Consider the following 17505-nt stretch of genomic DNA (forward strand, 5'->3'; position numbering starts at 1 on the left):
CTCTCTGTGGGAGGCGTGGTCACGTATGACCGTTTTCTCCCACACACCTTCACTAAGCGGAGTACAGCGTAACTGGAGCCCAGGCCCTGCATCCTCCCAAATGTAGCACGAGCACCTCCACCTCCGTGCAGAGTAGAGACGCAGTCTCCATCTCACACCTCGGAACTCCTGGTGATGCTCCTCAAAGAGGTAAGTCATTTAAGAATCATCCTAAATTTTGCTGTGGAAGAACTGGTTGTGTTAAGTCTCCTCCACCCTCCCCATTCATATGAACAGTGGGGAATCCTGCAAAATAGCGAGCGTGGTTATGTAACGGCGATGGAAAAGGCATTCCCAGGAGCTGATAATAAGGTTTAATTTTCCAGCAGCCTTCATGAATTTTCTCTGCATGTATTAGAAAGTTAACGACTGAAACACACAGCGAAGCCCAGATACTTTACATTAGTGAGTCTGAAATTGGGTAATTTTTAAAAACGAAATTTAACAAGTATAAGGCTTACCTACTTCTAAACAATTACTATGGTAGTGTTTAAGAAAAACAATCCATTCTAGAAGCAATATAATAAGATGCATTGTAAACATTTTGATTACAAATGTCTTTGAATCTGTCACAGTAATGGCAGTACTATTTTGTAAAAACTTTTTAAAAATCCAGTTTCTCATGATCATAAAAACTGTCTTCAGAGACCTAGTTGGGGTGCTTCTCCAACTCCTCCAGCCAGCTGAAATACTGCCAGGCTCACTGCATGTGCGAGGCTATCCGCATTTTCCTGCAGATTACATGAAAGGAGATTAGATGGGCACTAGCATCTATCAGGTAACTTGCAACTCTGAGGGAAGGGGAAGGAAGTTCTTGATTTGTTTCACTAACATATTCAAATGAAATATTTTTTTCAGTAACAAATTCCAAGACTCTTAGAAGATTTTGAGTTCTCCACTTATTTAAGGCAGGTGAGTCCTTAACTGATTTTATAGTCTAATCTGGTCATCATTCTGGAACTCAGTAATTCATCTAAACCTACTCCTTAGAAGCAAGGCCACAACTGGCCTAAGAGTAAGTAATTGTTAAGATCCCAGGTGGCCTAGGCTTCTGCCAAAAAGCTGCCAGCTCCCTTATAAAATGCCTCCGTCTGAGGGCTTGCTCAACCCACTCTATATTGCCTCTGCTATGCAAACACTGTTATCAAGGGTTTAAGATGACGGTGTATGAAGAGTGCAAATTTTTAAATTCCACACCATGAGGTCTTTACCCTTATCTGGAGAATACCAGAAGGCAATGCTGTTTCAAGGTAAGTATTTTAGAAAACAAAAGTCCAGAGACAAAGGGGTGCCTCATCAGTTGAGCGTCTGACTCTTGGTTTCGGTTTAGGTCACGCTCTCAGGGTTGTGAGATGGAGCCCCACACCCAGCTCCATGCGGATGCTTGTCTCTCACCCTCAGCTCCTCCCCGCAACTTGTGTACTCGCTTTCTCAAATAAAAAAACGTCCAAAGAGGAATTTTAATCAGCATATCTGATGGTACCAGTTAATTTAAACATGGACCTCAAAGCTGGTTGTTTCATAAAGCAGCACAATTATGTTTTTAAAAGGGCGGGGGGAGGATAATCCACTTCAGGCAACATAAAGCAAACCAAGTCTCTGTTACTCATGCCATAGTGAGAAATAGGGCATTTTCAGGAAGTCTGGAATAAATCAAAAGTATTTGGGAAAATAAACTAAGTGGGTCTAATTTTGCTCAACTACTGATGAAAATAATTTTGTATTAATAATATGAACCTAAAAATCTGCATAAATAAATCTCAGACATTAAACCCTTAATTATCATAGTGATACTGTTAACACTATTAAAGTAGTTTTTTCTCCCGCTACCACCCCCACTACCTATGTTGTCAGACTCTCACGGCACATTTTTTCAACAGAACTGTGCTAGCTTACCTGTGAGTCCGCTTCTGCATATACTCGGACTATATCTTCTGTACCAGAAGGCCGGACAAAAGCTCGGGAAAGCTTGTACTTCTTCACCAGGTCATTGATGGCCTCCTGTAGCCCCGGAGGTGTAACCACTTGTCTTTCAGCATCAGTGGTGCTAATAACTTGCCTGTCTGCAACCTATGCACAAACATGTCCTATTTATCACTGTGTCACACTTCCTTGCAGAAGCCTGACCTCTTCAACACAACTCCTACCAAAAGACTGTGGCCATTTCATTTTAATAGTAACAGGTCTACATTTCAGCTTATTGTACCCCCAGGTGCAAAACTGACAAATAGTTAGGTACCAGAATTAGCACAGAATGTAACTGCATTGAAATTTTATGGGGCTTCTGGGTGGCTCAGTGGATTGAGCATCTGACTCTTGGTCTCAGCTCAGGTTGTGATCTCAAGGTCATGAGATCAAGCTCTGCGTGGAGTCAGCTTGAGAAATCTCTCCTCCCTCTCCTCTGCCTTTCTACCTGCTCACAAGTTCGCACATTAAAATCTTTTATAAAAAACTTTACAGGGGCGCCTGGGTGGCTCAGTGGATTAAAGCCTCTGCCTTCGGCTCAGGTCATGATCCCAGGGTCTTGGGATCGAGCCCCGCATCGGGCTCTCTGCTCGGCAGGGAGCCTGTTTCCTCCTCTCTCTCTCTCTGCCTACTTGTGATCTCTATCTGTCAAATAAAATAAATAAAATCTTAAAAAAAAAAAAACTTTACAATTTTTTATTTCTGACAAAATTAGTTATTAGTATCAGTTGTACAGCTTTTCTTCTATCTCTACAGTTATCACTAAAATAATGGCCAATAAGTACTGTAGGACTTAAGCCACTAAATAAATAACCATAAGTATTTTTATAAAGTGGAAAGTAGCAACCTGTTATGTAAGAGGATCATAATAAAAATCATCTAAATATGCCAAAAACTAATCTGAACAATCAGTAGCCATTTGTGTGAACTTGGGCTTTTACTACCTCTTTCTTTCACAAAGACTACCTTTGTCTTTCACAAATGCTGTTGGTGGATGTAGACACTGGTGTAAATCTGTACAGACATTTATATGAAATGCCTTTAAAAAAAAAATTCCCTCCCTAGCCCACAGATCCTACTTTGCAACATCTAGCCCCAGGAAAGTACATAGGAACCAAGAATCATGCCAAGGAAATATTTTCATTTGAAATGATAGGCTATCAGGAATGCTTCAGAATAACAAGGGGGAGATGGAGAATGGTGAAGGACAACAGTTGAAATCTGTTGAAGCTGAGCCCATGAGGGTTTCATTATCTTGTTCTCCCCATTTACATGTTTTAAACTTTCCATAATAAAATCTTCATTATAAATAATAATACGTATCACTTTTTCTTTAAAGTTTGTAAAGTGAATACGTCTCAAACAACTGAAGATTTGAGAAAATAACATGATATAAGGCATTTTCTATGCAATATATGTACACAATGAAATGTGAAACAAAGGAAATATTTTTATATAGAACTTGGAGATAATACATTTTAGTTAATGTTCAGAAAAGAAGTAATTTTAAAATCTCGCTCCCACCTTAACTTTGAGCTGTCTGTTTGGGAGATCCCTATAAAGAGCATCCCACTGCTGTACAGTCAAGCCCTTCAGGATCAAGACTGCCTCAATCACCAGCATGTCGGAAACAGCATCACCAGCGGTCTACGAGACATAATGGAAGAAAGTACTTTAACACTAGCAAAGCTTAGATATGAATGCTCTGTCTTAGATAACCAATCACAGTATCCTGTGCTTCCTTCCTGCCCCCACACAGGATTATTAAACTGGACTGGATGGAGAAATGAAAAGGGAATGGAAGGCCTGGAAGGCCATAATGAGTTACACCAAAAAACACTGAAACTAGCTCTTGAGAAACTTGCCTCTCACCTTCCTCATTGTAAATTAGACTGGATAACTCTTAAGGTTCCAGTATTAACATTCTATGACTCAAATTTTCCTTTATAACTAGATCTCTTGAGATACCATACCATGACAACAGAAGGCATCATGAGGGTAAAGTGGTGTAAGACACACCTGAAGATGGATCCATACTCTTCACTTAGTAGCTCTGAGCCCTTGGTTTCTTCATTTATGAAATGGGAATTATAATAACCCACCTCCCTCTGTTATTGCAAGGATAAGACAATGAGGTATGTCGAGTGCCTCGTATGTGCAAGATAAATATTAGTTCCATCACTTTTCCTCGTCCCACTCTGTTCTTCCACTGCCATATTGTAGACTCTAATCTCAACGATGCAACGCATATACAGAGAGACTAGAGAGCTGACTCTTGACTCCAGGTGGAAGCAACTCCTTATAATTTTCATCATAAAACATAGGAGGAGGGAAGCACATCAATGTTCTATCACATTTCAGTGTAAATCTCCTTGCACTGTGGCAAGGAAGCTGCCAGAAATTTGCTACTTTAATTATTTTCAGGTGCACCTAGGTGTCTTAGGCGGTTAAGCATCTGACTTCCCCTGACATCATGGTATCAGGATCCTGGGATTAGGCTCCCTGCTCCCTGGGAGTCTGTCTCTCCCTCTGCCCTTTCCCCCCATCGATCTCACTCTAACAAAATCTTTTAAAAAATTTATACAGCATACTATTCTGTCTTCTGAATAACCTAAAAATAACCAAGAGCCTGCCACCCCCCTTCCCAGCTCTGACCTGGTTAATCAAGTCGATAACATTTTCAAGCATCTTAGCAGCTTTCCTTTTCTTATCTTCTAATTCTCTTGCTAGTTGTTTTATCTTTGTTTCAGCAGCTTTACTAAACAGTACCTGTAATAAAAGCATAAAACACAAAATCACAAAACACTATCCATGCCCCAGGCATCCTAGCCAAACCACTTTGAAAACTCTCAATGAAACTGAACAAACTGAGGGGAAAAATAATGGTAGCCTTGGAATGAATGAAATTAAAAAGATCAAATCAGAACCCAAAAAGATACTACTGCGGGGGGTGGGGGGGGAGAATTCATTTATAAATTACAAAACTGGTTATCAAAATTTAAAGAGCTGATTACAAAGAGAATACCCCTGGCAGAGGCAATGTACATAATGAGTTCATTGTGTTTGCCGCTCAGCCAGCTGCAGCCGTCCTGTGCAACCAGATTTTTAAGCCTACTGTATCCATTTTACTTGGAAGAATATGTGATTCAACATAAGTAGTGCAGTTTTCTTGTCCTAAAAATTTTAAGGACATAAGCTAAGTAAAAGTAGAGGGTAATCGTATTTATCACATTATGGCAAATAGTACCAAGGATATTATATACATCATGCTCCTCAAGATTCCTGTCATTTTAAAATTCTTTGGCCATGATTTTAGTGCCTCCCAAGGCTCAATACTACAGTCGGCACTTGATGGAAATAGATGTTTGTTGGTAAACTAAAATACACTCTGGTCAGTTTTTGCCAGAACACAGCCATACCCACTCACTCACTTTACACCAGCAACAGAGACCTTATGGCCCAAAGACTAGAATATTTACTATCTGTCCTTTAAAATCATTTATCAATCTCTGCATTAATTAGATCACTGAAGTTATATTTTAACTGCATTTCCTAAGAACTTGTTATTTTTCTTATGTTCAAGGCGCCAGAAGCCAGCTCGGAATTAAGGAGGAGAATAATCTGATCCAGATAACATATTTTCTGTTGGCCACCTCCAATCCATTTATGAGCTGAGGTGTAAAAATGTTTCAAAAAAATCAACTTTATGAATATACTAAAAGCCACATAATAAACTTCAAAATGGTGAATTTTAAGATATGTGAACTATATCTCAAACTTTTTAAACATTCTACCTACAAAATGCACCCTAAAAATTAGCTTATTGCTAATTACATTCATTTCTAGTTGTTCATAACTTAATTCCCAAGCATTCCAACACTTCAGGTTGCCACAGCTACCGAATTTTCCTTTTACCACCTATGGCCAGTTCAAAGAAAAGATTTTAAACAATATGTAGATGATCTGCTTATAAAAAAAAGAACTGCATGTTTTTTAAGAAACCATCATCTCTTCATACTCAAAGAACACTATCAATCTAAAAACCATTCTCACAACACGTAGGAATATAGTAAGTTAACCAAATAATCTTACTCTACCATCACACCAATCATTTCAACAAAGGGGGGGGATACAGCCTCTTACCATCCAGATATAGAATCCCCATCGTTAAAAAAGTCCAGCTAAAGCTGGTTGTAGCTGATTAGGACTTACCGTCCCATGCCCATTTGCTTCGAAATAAACTCCAATGTCAAACTCTTGAGCCTTGTGGTGTAAATGTTTTACACCAGTTTTAGTACAATAGACAGGTACCTATGACAGATATTTAAAAAGAAAGATAACAGCAGTTATTCAACGGCAAATGTTTATTATGTACCTACTCTCTCCCAAGGATAGAACAGGGAACAAACCTCCTGGAGCTTGCTATTGAGGCAGACAATTAAGCAATTAAAATACAAAGTGGTGTTAGTATGGAGGAGAGAAGGCACTGCAGAAGCCCACAGCCAAGGAAAAAGCAAGAGAGAGCCCCCAGATAACATAATGAAAGATTGTAATTGGGGAGTGACATGATCTAACTGTAGAAAGCTCAGCTACAGGAGAATGGCTTACAGTAGGGGTCTGCAAGCTTTTACTACAAAGGGCCAGATGATAAATATTTTAGGCTTTACAGACCATATGATCTGGGTCACAATGGCTCACTTCTGCCACTAGTATAAAAGCAACCACAGACAATACAGAAACAAATGAGCATCGCTATATTCCAATAAAACTATAAACACGTGGCAGACTGGATTTAGTCCACAGGCCCCCGTTTGCTATCCCCTGGCTTAGAAGGTTCAAAGAGATTGATTAGGAGGTTTCCAGGACTAATCCCATTAAATTATGGTGGTCAGACTAGCAACACTGGGCAGCGCAAGTCTTGGATGGATCTGAAAGAGAAGAGTGCTTAAGACTGACAGTGGCACAACTGCAGAGATCAAGATCAAGTGAGATCAGCATTTGATTGGATTTAAAAGACCTCAGGAGGGGCGCCTGGGTGGCTCGGTGGGTTAAGCCTCTGCCTTTGGCTCGGGTCGTGATCCCAGGGTTCTGGAATCGAGCCCCGCATCAGGCTCTCTGCTGGGCAGGGAGCCTGCTTCCCCCTCTCTCTCTCTGCCTGCCTCTCGGCCTACTTGTGATCTCTGTCTGTTAAATAAATAAATAAATAAAATCTTTAAAAAAAAAAAAAAAAAAAAAGACCTCAGAAAAGGCTAGAGCTCAAATTACTTCATCCATCCATAGGAGAATGGGCTGATGATTAACAGTTTCTACTGTGTTCAGTTTCTTAAACAGGGTAGCTTACCTATAAAAATTTTTTACGACAGAATGTAAGAAATTACTAACACATGTAACCCAAGTACTGGGAATAATCCTTGTGACGAGTAGACAGCTGGGCCAGTTGGAGGGCCAAATGTGTTTACTAGAACCTTATACTTAAATTGGGTCACAAACTCACAGCCTCCAGATGTGTCTTATTTTGTGTGCCCATTTCTTTGGAATTTTGCATCAGTTGCCAAGACTTAAAAAGTAAGAGGTTCACATAAAAATTCAGATTTTCAGCTTGTCTTTGAAGAATCTGACTAAAGGCAACAACAGCAGGCCTGGTGGGCACTGTTCCTAGTCCTTATCTCCCTGCTGCACTTCTTCACCTCACCTATCCAGATTCTACAAGAATCTGACCTTGCCAGTCTTGCTTAAAGAAAGAATGAAAAGGCAACAAAAACTAGTAAAATGCAGAAATTTGAAAAGGGATACACAAAAGTTGGAAAATACACTAACTAGTGAGAAAGAGTAAAGGCAAACACCTAATTGTGGCCATGGACCCTCTCACTCACTCATGGAGCAGGGAGTGTGGTATAGAGGATGGTCAGTCATCTGGTGGCTGTTGGGGCAAAAAATTAGGTACAAAACTACTAATAGATTGTATCCTCAAACCAAACTTTCCCTGTGAGCCTGAAGAGGTCCTGTATCCGGACCTCAGCAAGAATGTCTTCCTCAGCAAGAATGTCCTACCCTCAATAAATGATCAAAGTCCTCACACTGTACCATCCCCGGGGTAACATCTAATTACCCAGCCTGCCTTCAGGAGTTAAGGTAGATTTAGCCAGAATCCTCCCTGACCCCTGATGACTGCTGAGTAACTTTCCATCTACCGGCACCCACCCCTGTTCCTTGGCTACAAAATCTCCACTTTTCCTTGTTGTATTAGAACTTGAACCCAGTCCACCTCCCCCACTGTGAAACCCCAAAGCAATAGTCCCTATGCCTACTGAATAGGCTCACTCCACAGGGCCACTTGTCACATGGTTTTTCGTAAATGTGCCTGATAACTATGCTGGCAATCAGTGTTTAGTCCTTACCAAAAGAATAATAAAGGCTCTCCTATCTCTACAAGAAGTAGTTAAGTGGCTGGCTCCTAGCTCTAACAAATGGAAACTCTCAAGGGCCTGGGAGACAGGGGTGCTATCTTCCCTGAAGTTCACGTTTCAATGAGGGGACTCCAGACCCTTATGGGAAACATTCCTGAGCTATGAAACTTGCTTAGCCTTTAAAAAGATTTACAGTCATTATAAAGGAGGCAGAGAAAGAATTTACAAGTTTTCTAAAAGAAATGCTCTAAAAGGGAGGCAGGAGAATCTCTTTCTCTTTTCACATCAGGGACCATTTTTCTCCTATTTTTGACTTCTACTTACCCTTAAGTGGACAACAGCTCAGTTTCATGTATTACATTCATGTATAACAATCTATTCACCTACATGAGGGCACTGTTTTCCTCACAGAAATATCTTAGAATATATTAAGAAGCTACCAGAAAATGGAAATGGTTCAATACCTTCATAACTTCTTCAAGATAGCGTGTTGAACTTCCATTTGCATACGCAGTTTGTACAACACCAATATTCAAACTTTCTCCAATCTAGATAAAGACAATGATAATTGCCTGGCCATCAAAGGTAAAGACACTAACTGCAAAAGCAAACATATAATGAGAGTTCTAAAGGATGACAAAATCATCACCCAGTTTCAGCTGTGTCTTAGTTTATGCAATAAAATGCCTAAAATGAAAATTTACATGAATGCCAGAAAAAAAAGCTAAAATACTTTTAGCTGAGCATTATTTAAATTCCGTTAAGAATCCTTTCTAAAGCAGCTTGTGATTTCTTGCTCTCTCGTTTTTTAAATAAAAATCTGTACTGTATTCTTAAAGTATACCTTTTCCCATATTATAATAATTACTTCTCATTACATTCTATACATAAAGCTGGCCTAAGATTTCCAAAAGAGCAAAACAGAATAAACCTGTCTCACATTATTAAGCATATTATAACATAGTAAATACAGCTCTCAGAGGATGAGATTTTCTGTTTAAACCTGAGGCTTTGGGAGTGATGCTGGAACTCTCATTGAAGTCAGTTATGAGGAAACCAATGAAGCTTCAAATCACAACCGCCAGTATAAAGAAGAAGAGTACTACCTTCAGGTTCCAAATGCCCCATGCTGAAGTGACTAAAATTACCGGATCTTCTTGTATTTTCTGGCCACAAAGGTAAGGAACTCCTTAAGAATAGTGCCTCTGAGACATTCAAATGCCTGTTAGTCACCAGTTAGTCTTGTTTTAAAGGGCAGTCAGTCACCCCACCATACCTCCAACAGGAGCTCTTTAAGGAAACTGCTAATTAGTGTTGCTATCTTGTCTCCATCTATGAGATGAAAGTGACCATCTACATCAAGGTAGTAATAAACAATTCTGTCTGCATCTCCATCAAAGGAACAGCATCTTTCATTAGACTTCATTTCCATTCCTAGCACACAGAATTTTAAAATGCATTTCAGTCACAGAAATGGGAATAAACCTCCATATAAAAAGTTTTTTGTCTTACATTAGTTACAAGGGAAAAATATTTCACTAAAGTATGATCATAACTAGCCTTATGGTACTTAAAATTATCCTTCCAAATAAAAGCCAATGTCTTAATCTTTAATCTTGAAATAGTATAAAGGTTTATTATTTGTTTTTATAGGGTAAATTCACAGCTAACTGGAAAAGAATTCTATGCTGAAACTTGATGTAATATTAGAATAAAATTGTTTTATAAGCCAGTAGGTTTGGCAAGACAGGTTCCTATATAGTTTTTTGAAACTACAGATATTTGTGAATGCAACTAACCTAGTACTATGATGTCCTTTATATATAAAAAATAACCAGCAATAGATGATGTGCTTTATTTCTACTAGAAGTGTTTTTTTTTTAATTAACATATAATGTCTTATTAGCCCCAAGGGTACAAGTCTGTGAATTGCCAGGTTTATACACTTTACAGCACTCACTATAGCACGTATCTTCCCTAATGTCCGTAACCCCACTACCCTCTCCCTACCACCCCCCGACCAGCAACCCTCAGTTTCTCTTGTGGGATTAAGCGTCTCTTATGGTTTGTCTCCCTCCCAATCCCATTAATAGAAGTGGTTTTTATTTAATTCTAACAGAAGTGGTTTTTATTTGTTCACACCATCAGTAACAAGAAACACTGGTAACTAAGAGCAAAGAATTACAACCTGTGAGAGAAATATGGCTTGTGTCATTTACATAAAGTTATCAAAATCTCAGCAATTGTCATGTCAAACTTCCTAGAAAATTTTGCTGTTCCTTAGTCATGACAGCAGCAGGTGGACAAATCCTACAAATATAAGGCTGCCTATAGGGCATTAATGCAGGCTCCAGGAAAGTAAGTGGAGCCTATGGTTTTGTTCATACTATAGCTTTGTAATGTGGGGCCACCAAGTGCAACAGTCAAGAAAGAATTCTTGAGACACTTTAAAGTACAAAAAGGTGCTTTTATTAGAGCAGGGACAGGACCCATGACCAGAAAGAGCTGCACTGTGATTGTGAGGCGTGACTGATTATATACTTTAAGTTTGCACTGGGGCCGGTATGGGGGGGCGAGGGAAGATGATCAGAGATAAGTTTCTGAAGAATTTCTGCATGCTGAAAGTGAGGTTTACAGGACCTTGGCGATCTGGTTATTGTCAAGATAAGGTTGCTTTTGATCTATTAGTAAACATCAACATGAAGGCAGCCTTGAGTTTCTTGACGTATGTCACATTCTGCATGTCTCAGGTATTAATAGGCTACAAGTTGTAAAGAGATTTAATTTTAGCTACATTTTTCTTGCCTTTGTTCTTCTCATCCCAGTGCCTAGAGCAAGGGAGAGGAAGAGCTCAATATTTAGTGAATGGACTGAACCAAACTGTCAGTAAAGGTCAAAACAAGCAATTCAATGAAAAGGAGTTCAAACTGGTGGATTAAACTAAAAATTTCAGTGCTTACTCCAGAGAGGCGGAATAACATAAATGACAGAGGTGACTGGATGAGGTCTGTGGCGTTCGGAAGAATACATGTCCTGTCCGAAGTGGGCAGGACCACTCCATGGCACTTGATGACTGCCATGTGAGCGTGGACATGTTCTGATTTTGAAAAAAAGCCAGAGTTTTCAATATTTAAGTAAAATCACATAATTTCTAAATGGCAACAATTAAAACACACAGCAGACCAAACAAAACACATCTGCAAGCCAAGCACGACCCACCCATTAACAATTTAGTAATTGTAATGCAGTTACACAAAGAACACCTCTTAGTACAACTAAAGTCTACAGAACAGTTTTCCTCCTAATATACCAACTGTAGAAAATAGTGATTTTGCAGATAATTAAGCAGAGTTGCATTCCCTTTCCACAGTGTGTCTAATTCAGATAAGGTAAAAAATGCCACTTATTACTGCTGTCCTTTAGATCAGTAGTTCTCAAAGTGGGGTCCCAGACCAGCACCATTAAGGAATGTTAGGCACTTGATAAGAAATGCAAGTTCTTATCGTACTTAAATCCTACCTCAGGCCTACAGAATCTGACACTCTAGAGCAGAGCCCAAGAATCTGTGCTAATAAGCCCTCCAGGTGATTCTCATGCACGCTACCATCTTGAGAATCATGGCTCCAAAACACCAATTTCTGATTTTGCTTCCCCACCACCTCCAGAGATTTCCTACACACGGTAGGAGCCGTGTACTTACGGGCAGGGAGCAGACCATGTTCTGAATGGCACTGCCAAGTAAGGAGACTCCCAGATGTCTCAAGCAGCAGCCAGGACTAGCTGCATGACTCCACTCACTCGGCCACCTCCATCTGGAAATCAGATTGGTTTCAAAGCTCTAAAAACAAATTTTCTACATACCGTGGGGAGGTTTCTGATGACTTTTCACAAAGTCAGCCCCACATAAATGGTTGAGTTTCCCTTTGGTCCCATCATTAAACAGCTGAACTGACAGCCCCTGGGCGATGTAGTGTTCCATTTCTCTCAGCTTCAGGGCCCCTATGCCATTTGCACAGTCAACTTTAAGTGATCTATTTTCATCTCCACTGCAAGAAGCCTTAAAAGGAAAAGACACACAGAAGAAAAATCTCAAGTTATAAAAGAGTGAAACATAAAGCACATATATGTAAACATCTTCCATTGTTTCGGTTAACTTACCTATTTTAACCTGGGAAACAAAAGGGTACACACATTCAGGTGAAAATTGTAGAAAACTAAAGTAAAATTTAAAAACTTTTTTTTGGATGCTGACACTAGAACAGTTTCACTGACTGAATAACTTATGGAAATGGAGCTTTGTCAAAATTTAGACTCAGTTAAGCAGGGTCCCTTTAAAATACTACTACAGCCTGTATTACATGACAGGCATTCAAATGTGGAAAAGAGTGTATAGACAGAAGAGCAGAATAACGCCTGTCATTCTCTCCACAGTGCATAATACCACTGGGCATGTCTGGGTTTTTCCTTGTCAGTCTCCTCTCTGGCCCATCCTCACTTCAGAATATAAACTCTATGAGAACAACGGCTTTGTTTTGGTTAACAACATGCACTCAGTATTTGCTGGCCAAATTAATTACAACCCCCAAATCCCAACCAGGTTTAAGAAGCTCATCGACCCAGAGGAAAATCTCTCTCAGCAGTGAACACCTCAGATGTCACAGTGCCAACAGCACCCAATATTAAACCTGTAAGAAAATGCATCCGAATGAGTATGAAACCACAAGAACCCCATGTTTTCTCTCCCAATGACCTCAGAGTGTACTGTATGCCTTGCCAAGTAAATGCCAACAGACATTCAGCAAGATACAAGGGTCAAACCTTGTGGGGCCCTAGAAAGATAAAGAAAATACACCCTATTTTTGCAAAAAGAAGAAACAGTGACAAACTAAGTTAAATTATTCAACAAATGTTATTTTAAGCATTTGCTTAAACGCTAAACCACATTCAAGAGATTTTCACCTGTTTGGTAAGCTCCATAAAAGCCTTAGAGAGTTTCTCATAGTAACCTTCTAGGGTTGCCTTTCCATACTGGCCACCAGTATTTCGACAGTACACCATGTAGTGCAGCTGGGGTGTTGTTAACAAGCCATAATCTGTCAGAGGAACACAAAAAGCAATTTGTCACATTTCTTAATAAACAAACAGAAAAGCTGAAATGGATTCATACCATATGAATTTGAGAGTGACCCATCTTTAAAAAAAGACATCTCAGAAAACTAAAATGCTAATTTCCAAACTATTCAGAAATATGCATAAATATCCACTGAAATCATTACAACTAACTTACATTATGATGTTGTGATTTATAGTAAAAATAGAGAATTGGTCTTTGTCTCCATTGCTGGAAGGGCTTCTAAACCCTTAGAATTTCTAAGTGATGGGAGCAAGGAATTAACTGTCTTTTGTTATGCTAATGAGATGACAAGGAAGGCTCCCAGAGCCCCCTAAGATGGGGCTGGTTGCTGGGGAAACCAACCAAGTGATTAGAGTTGGAACTTTAAACCTCTCCCTTATTTCTGGGTTCCTTGCCACTCCAGGGAGAGAAAAGAAGGGCTAGAGACTGCGTTCAAATAGCAACGGCCAATCACTTATTGGTAAATGCCTATGTAATAAAGCCTCCATAAAAAAAACAAAAGGCCGGGGTTTGGCTTGGTAAATGTGCGCAGACTGGGGAAAGTGGTTGCCCAGACAGCAAGGAAGCTCCATGCCCCTTCCCGCATACCTTGCCCTTTGCAGCTCTTCCAACTGGCTGCTCCTGAGTGCTATCCTTTATAATACACTGGTAATCTAGTAAGTAAAATGTTTCTCTGAGTTCTGCGAGCACTTTAGCAAATTAATCAAACTAAGGAGGAGGGTGGTGTCAGAAGCCCAGGTGACTGAATTCTGAAATGGGGGGAAGGGAGGAGACTTGTGGCACTGAGCCCTTTGCATGTGGGATCTAAACCTACCCTCTAGGTAGATAATGTCAGAGAATTAAGTTTATTGGTAGTTACAAAAACACAAACATTGGACAAATACTCAAGTCCAGATGAAATATGAACTACTACTGATGACAAAAAAAAATAATCATTCAGGGGTGCCTGGGTGGCTCAGTCGTTAGGCTTCTGCCTTAGGGTCAGGTCATTATCCCAGGGTCCTGTGATTGAGCCCCACATCAGGCTCCCTGCTCTATGGGAAGCCTGCTTCTCTCTCTCCCACTCCCCCTGCTTATGTGCTCTCTGTGTCTCTATCAAATAAGCAAATAAAATCTTAAAAAAAAAAAAATTTTAATATGGGCAGGTAACATAAAAATAGAGCAATATAAGAAAATAATAACTGAGTTCTATTTCCAATAACAACTGCGTAATTCAGATGAACCCTCCTCCTGAAAACCACCAAAACCGCTAGATAAAAGAAGTATCTCTTTTTTAAAAAGCACTGCTGAGCGGTCATGATCCCGGGGTCCTGGGATCGAGCCCCACGTCGGGCTCTTTCCTTGGTGGGGAGCCTGCTTCCTCCTCTCTCTCTCTGCCTGCCTCTCTGCCTACTTGTGATCTCTCTCTGTCCAAAAAATAAATAAAATCTTTAAAAAAAAAAAAAAAAAAGCACTGCTGAGCCATTAAGTTATAGAGGACTAAGGCCAAAATGTCTGTGAAGAGAGAAACTCCAAAATTTGAGCGCTGGGAACCCAGTTTTGCTCTGAAACCGTAAATTCACCTACTGCTTTTGGTACAAAAATCTGTGCTGACCCAAGATGGGAAGGAAACCCAGTTAGAAGTCCAGCCCCTCATGAAGCTGAAGCCCCAAAGAACTATTCTGCAGTGCAAGGCTGAGTCAGAAGGGAATTAGCTCCAAGTGCCCACTCCTAGGAAATTTGTCTCGACACCAAGAAGAGCAGGAGATAATCCATCCCTGAAGGGCTGTCAGCAGATAGGCCTCCCCCGATTTCTAACCTAAATCACATAACCACAGGGGTCCAGGAGAACTCCATCATCAAAGCAACTTGTCATCTACCAGTCTGGTAGCACCCCCAGCCACCCAAGCAAAAGCAATAACCAAACTGTGCCACAGAAAGAGGCCTTCACCATAAACCTCAAAAATATTCCACAAATAATTTCCCAAAAAAAAACAAGCAGCTTATAGACAAAAATAGCAAACCACACAAGAAAAACACCAAAAGCAAAAGCAAGAAACAGGAGAAATAGAGATGAACCAATATTTAATAAATATTCAGTAACTAAACCCATCAGAGGTCTTCAAAATCAAGCACAAGAGTTTGGACTATAGACAAAAAGTCAAGCTACTGAGCCCTGCAGGTACACAACAGAAATGGTATTTATTAAAGGCAGTTATGGCTCTGATACAAGGATCGCATGAGAAGAGGAGGAGGAGCTCAAAAAAGTAGATCAGCACTTAACCTAGTTTAGTGGAGGTGTGTAAGGAGAGGAAAACAATATTCCAAAAGGCTTACTCAAGGCCAGAACGAAAGGATTTTATGACCAACATCAACATTAGCAAATAAACATTTACTCAATAAATTTTTACTCAAAGAAAAAATGACTATTATGGGGTTAACTCATCTGTTCCACCGATCAACCCAGAAACCAAGAAGCCATTCTTCACAGCTCTAGCCTCATCAAGTATCACAAAATCTTTTCAAGTCACTACTAATTTCAAACTTTTCCATTCTCTTGCTATCACTTTTTTTTCCCTGTCATCACTCTTAAATGAACTGTTGTACAGTCTCTTTTCCTTAGAACCTTCCTATCTCTCTACACAAAAGTCTGAGTGAAAAGCCAGAGTGACTGACTTAAAATGGAAATGTGATCATATTCCCATGCATAAAACCCTTCCATGGAGTTCCTGTGCATTTGAATTAAAACCCAAATCTTTACCACAACCCACAAGGCTTCGGATGTTATGACCCATGTTATGATCCCTAACCTTATCTACTAGCTTCCCCCATCCTCCTTTTGCTGTGGCTACATTGACCTTTCATTTCCTCAAGTACACTAAGCTGAAGGGAGAAATGATGGAGAGGTTAAAAATAAAAAATTTACTCTCAAATTTTTATAGACTAAAACATTAGAAAAGTGATGGTATAAATAGTTTTAGGCCAGGTGAAGCTGGGGTAAGGGCAGATCACCTAAGTGGAGACCTCACTCAACCAGTGCTTTACAAATTGCAGACCTGAATCCCTGAGGGGTCATGGAATCCACTTTGTGAGACCCAACCAGCAGTTTTGCATTTTTTTTTTTTTAATAACACAGATGAATGCATGTCATGCAGTGTCGGTATTACTTTTTGATACTTTTGTGTCAGTTCTACATACAAGTACACATACACACATCATGATACAAAATGGGTTTCTTACTGTAAGTTGTGAGTGGCCTGAAATAAACTCCCCGGAGGGTTGTACATAGCAGGCAGTCAAAAATGTTTGATAAGCTAATAAATGAAAAGTTAAACTATACATAGGTGGAGCTTTGGCTGTAAAGATGATCATTCAGAAATCAAGCAGAATGGAGAGAGAAATAAGGAACACCCATATGGAGAGGGTGAGCCCACACAGAAGACTGAGAAGGAATAGTGGCCAAGGAAGTAAAAGCTTCAAGAAAGAAAGGAAGAGGTCACAGTGTGGAGAGCTATGAGACAGCAACTGGAAGACTTCAAAATATAAATTCTGAAAGTTATTTTTTAGGTCACAGATCCCTCTGAGTATCTGACGAAAGCCACGACTCTTCTCCCTAGGAAAATACATGCGCCAGTAACACTCCGCACGTTGTATCAAGAGGTCAGCCAGGTCCCTGCAGCTTAACCACACATTTCCCAGGGAGCCCAGGCCCCATGCTAAGAATCCCCACTTTATAAAAGCCACTGGATTTGGCAGTTAGAATTCAGCTGAGTGTTGAGAGAGATACTGCGCTGAAGGGACAAGGATGGAGACTGCCTGCAGTGGGCTAAGTAATGACTGGAAAAGCAGAGAAGTAAGCCAGGAGAGCTCTTGGAAGAGGCCAAATTAACTTTGAAAAGAAGAGCACAGGGCAAGTGGAAAGGAGGTTAAAAAGGTCTTTTTTTTTTTTTTTAAAGATTTTATTTATTTATTTGACAGAGA

General features: G+C 40.0%; 1 protein-coding gene across 3 annotated transcripts in view; it reads right to left on the reverse strand.

Moving 5' to 3' along the window:
• LOC111147781 (phosphoglucomutase 3) overlaps nucleotides 1-17505 on the reverse strand; it is a 26013-nt gene continuing 8508 nt past the window's right edge. For 2 of the 3 annotated variants that reach the window (XM_022504007.1, XM_022504006.1), the window contains 9 exons: nucleotides 13371-13504; nucleotides 12273-12468; nucleotides 9688-9845; nucleotides 8876-8959; nucleotides 6217-6315; nucleotides 4660-4773; nucleotides 3529-3651; nucleotides 1936-2109; nucleotides 331-770 (listed from right to left, as the gene is read on the reverse strand). In XM_022504007.1, coding sequence (XP_022359715.1) covers nucleotides 681-770; nucleotides 1936-2109; nucleotides 3529-3651; nucleotides 4660-4773; nucleotides 6217-6315; nucleotides 8876-8959; nucleotides 9688-9845; nucleotides 12273-12468; nucleotides 13371-13504 — 1172 coding nt within the window. In that variant the 3' untranslated portion in view covers nucleotides 331-680. Of the gene's footprint in view, nucleotides 771-1935; nucleotides 2110-3528; nucleotides 3652-4659; nucleotides 4774-6216; nucleotides 6316-8875; nucleotides 8960-9687; nucleotides 9846-12272; nucleotides 12469-13370; nucleotides 13505-17505 lie in introns of all 3 variants that reach the window. The other variant, XM_022504005.1, reaches the window with a different exon arrangement.

The sequence above is a fragment of the Enhydra lutris genome, unplaced genomic scaffold (assembly GCF_002288905.1).
Source record: "Enhydra lutris kenyoni isolate GAN:26980312 unplaced genomic scaffold, ASM228890v2 scaffoldscaffold17, whole genome shotgun sequence".
Taxonomy (NCBI): domain Eukaryota; kingdom Metazoa; phylum Chordata; class Mammalia; order Carnivora; family Mustelidae; genus Enhydra; species Enhydra lutris.